At 46.1% G+C, this 2,394-nt stretch overlaps 1 protein-coding gene across 1 annotated transcript; it reads right to left on the bottom strand.

Moving 5' to 3' along the window:
* Positions 1-360: 360 nt before the first annotated feature.
* On the bottom strand, positions 361-1,515 carry LOC147992980 (F-box protein At5g07610-like). Its single transcript, XM_087539187.1, has one exon. The coding sequence runs from the start codon at positions 1,513-1,515 to the stop codon at positions 361-363; it is 1,155 nt and encodes a 384-aa protein (XP_087395313.1).
* Positions 1,516-2,394: the final 879 nt, after the last annotated feature.

The raw sequence follows: 2,394 nt of genomic DNA, 5'->3' as shown, positions 1-2,394 counted from the left end.
ACAACTAGAGAAGTTGGCGCCAACATATAATTGTAATACTACAACAAGAGATTACCATTTCAAATAACAAATGAGATCATAACAATTTCAAATGCATCAAAATCATAACGGATTGAAGGGTAGCTTACTTGTTTTCTCAAAAGTGAATAGTAGCCTACTAGTTCTTATTGCCTAGCCAACATTGTTCAAAGCCACAAAAAACGCATGCACCTGGACGCCAACTTATAAGAAAACCAAATTGGAGTAGATGTACGACTTATTCAACTCACTGCCCAAAACTAAAAGATCTTGACCATACCGAACAACTGATTTTCATGAAGGAGTCATGCCAACTAACCAAATGTGAAGCTGCTCTGAACTTCAGGGAGCATTTGACGGCCGCCATTCCACAAAGCAGGGAATGTAAGGTCGAAAATCTTGCATCTCATAATCTTCAAGATTGCAGATAACATGCAACTTCTGGGTATCCATATCATAGGACATAAGTGTATGTTCCGGATCCACCCCACCATTAAGAAAAATCAGGTTACGTTCTGGATGGAGTGCAACAAAGGCGTAGCACTCTTTGTTCTTTATACAAGGCCTTCCTAGCAGCTCCTGCACACTGGTTGTGTGCTTTAAGGTCCATTGTCCACTAGCATAATCCTCGAGAATCCAGACTGATATCCGGTAACCACCACCATCTTCCATCTCAATACCATGTAAGCGTCCCTGAGAGAACCCAATGGAAGTAAATTGAGCTAGAGGCGGTTGTGGAGTTGTCCTCCAAGTATTCCCGCCTGTGTCCACCGTAACCACCATATTTATTGATTTACCATTCGAGTCAAATGTCTCCACACGAGAATCATAGGCATCGGAATGCAGAGTACCATTTAAGAAGAAGTACCCTGGTTCATAGTTATACAACACAATTCGGTGACCCCATCGGCTCGACATGGACGTCCATTCTCCGGTATCCGACGAGTAGACCTCCATCAGGATAGTGTCGTGACCATTATCAATGATGACAAACACCGCGAAGCGAGAGGGGACGACCGGGTCGAAACACAAGCAGATGGTGCGGTAAACAAGAGGGTGTGGTGTCTCATGCCTATCAGGCGCGGGTATCACGGCCCAGATCTCCTCGGTCGCAGGGTTGCACACAATGTATTGCGCGCCGTCTGCTCGCATACCGTGGCAGAGAAGGATGCCGCTGCAGCAGTTTAGGAGCTTTACGCTTTCGAAGCCGTGGAGGAAAGGGAGAGAAGGGTCGACCAGCGGCCGGCCTCTGCCGGAAAGGTTGACGAAACGGTTGCTGCCGCTGTGGGAGAGGCCAAAGAAACCGGAGAGCGTCTGAGGCGATCTCCGACGGACGGCGGGGTCGGAACACAGTGCGAGCCACGCCGTCGACACACACTTTGAGCGGCACAGCGACTGGTACGGCACCCTCGACAGGAACTCCCAGACAAGGTCGTTGGGGAGGCCCTCTACCGCCTGCTCCTCCTCCTCCTCCTCCTTCCTCCTCCTCTTTTCCATCCCGTGCCCGGGGCGCCCTGCTCCTGCTACGAGTGGTAGAGGCAGTTTGTTTAGGGTTGAGATGCACTCCACTCGGATGTCTCTCTTTCAAGATCAGAAGGAAGAGGAGGGCAGCATACCTGGAGCTCGGTGATGAACAAGACGCCGGCGGCGGCTGTGATCGAGGTGAAATCGCACGGCGCGGGGAATGTGGATCAGAGACACGGCACCAAAGATGGAAGAGTCGTCTGGGTAAGGACTACAGGCCCAGTTTCTTAGGCCAGAGCGAATCCTCTCCCAGCCCACCAAAATGGAACCATATCCATATGCACAGGCCCAGTTCCCCTTCTTAGTTGCATTTTCTTTGCATTTCTTTTGCTAGAGTGTTTTTTTTTATGTAGAGTGTTTCTCTCTTTATCAACTAGAGAATACCCCGCGCGTTGCTGCGGAACCGATTGCACTATATTTTAGTGATTTAATTGTATGAAACTTCCATAGTTGAATTAATAACTAATTCCGCCAAAAAATATGAACTAAAGCTAAAATTAAATATTATATATTATATTTGATTATTGTGTAGTTATATTTTTAATATAAGTGGCATAATGTAATGAAAAAAATTTATGCATTTTGAGTGAACCTTTGATGAGGTGGCATGTGTGGTGAGGTGAAAGGTGTGCATGAGATCAACTAATAATGAAAAACATTTTCTCATGCATGTAGTGGTGGACCTTTGATGAGGTGACATGTGTGCATGTTAAGATAAATAGGATAGTGGGGACCAACTTCTTATGTATATAGGAAACTTTTAATATCATCTTTTGTCGAGTTTATTTGATTCATATGTGTAAAAAATAGATTTTGCCCCGTTAATCCGAGTACAACGGGGAGAAAATCGTT

Source organism: Triticum urartu, chromosome 1A (assembly GCF_056163025.1).
Source record: "Triticum urartu cultivar PI428250 chromosome 1A, HENAU_Tu73, whole genome shotgun sequence".
Lineage (NCBI taxonomy): Eukaryota > Viridiplantae > Streptophyta > Magnoliopsida > Poales > Poaceae > Triticum > Triticum urartu.
The sequence above is the reverse complement of the archived record's forward strand: the minus strand, read 5'-3'. Positions and strand labels throughout refer to the sequence as shown.

Coding starts and splice junctions, on each gene's coding strand:
- LOC147992980 (XM_087539187.1), bottom strand. CDS start 1,515: ATGGAAAAGAGGAGGAGGAAGGAGGAGGAGGAGGAGGAGCAGGCGGTA.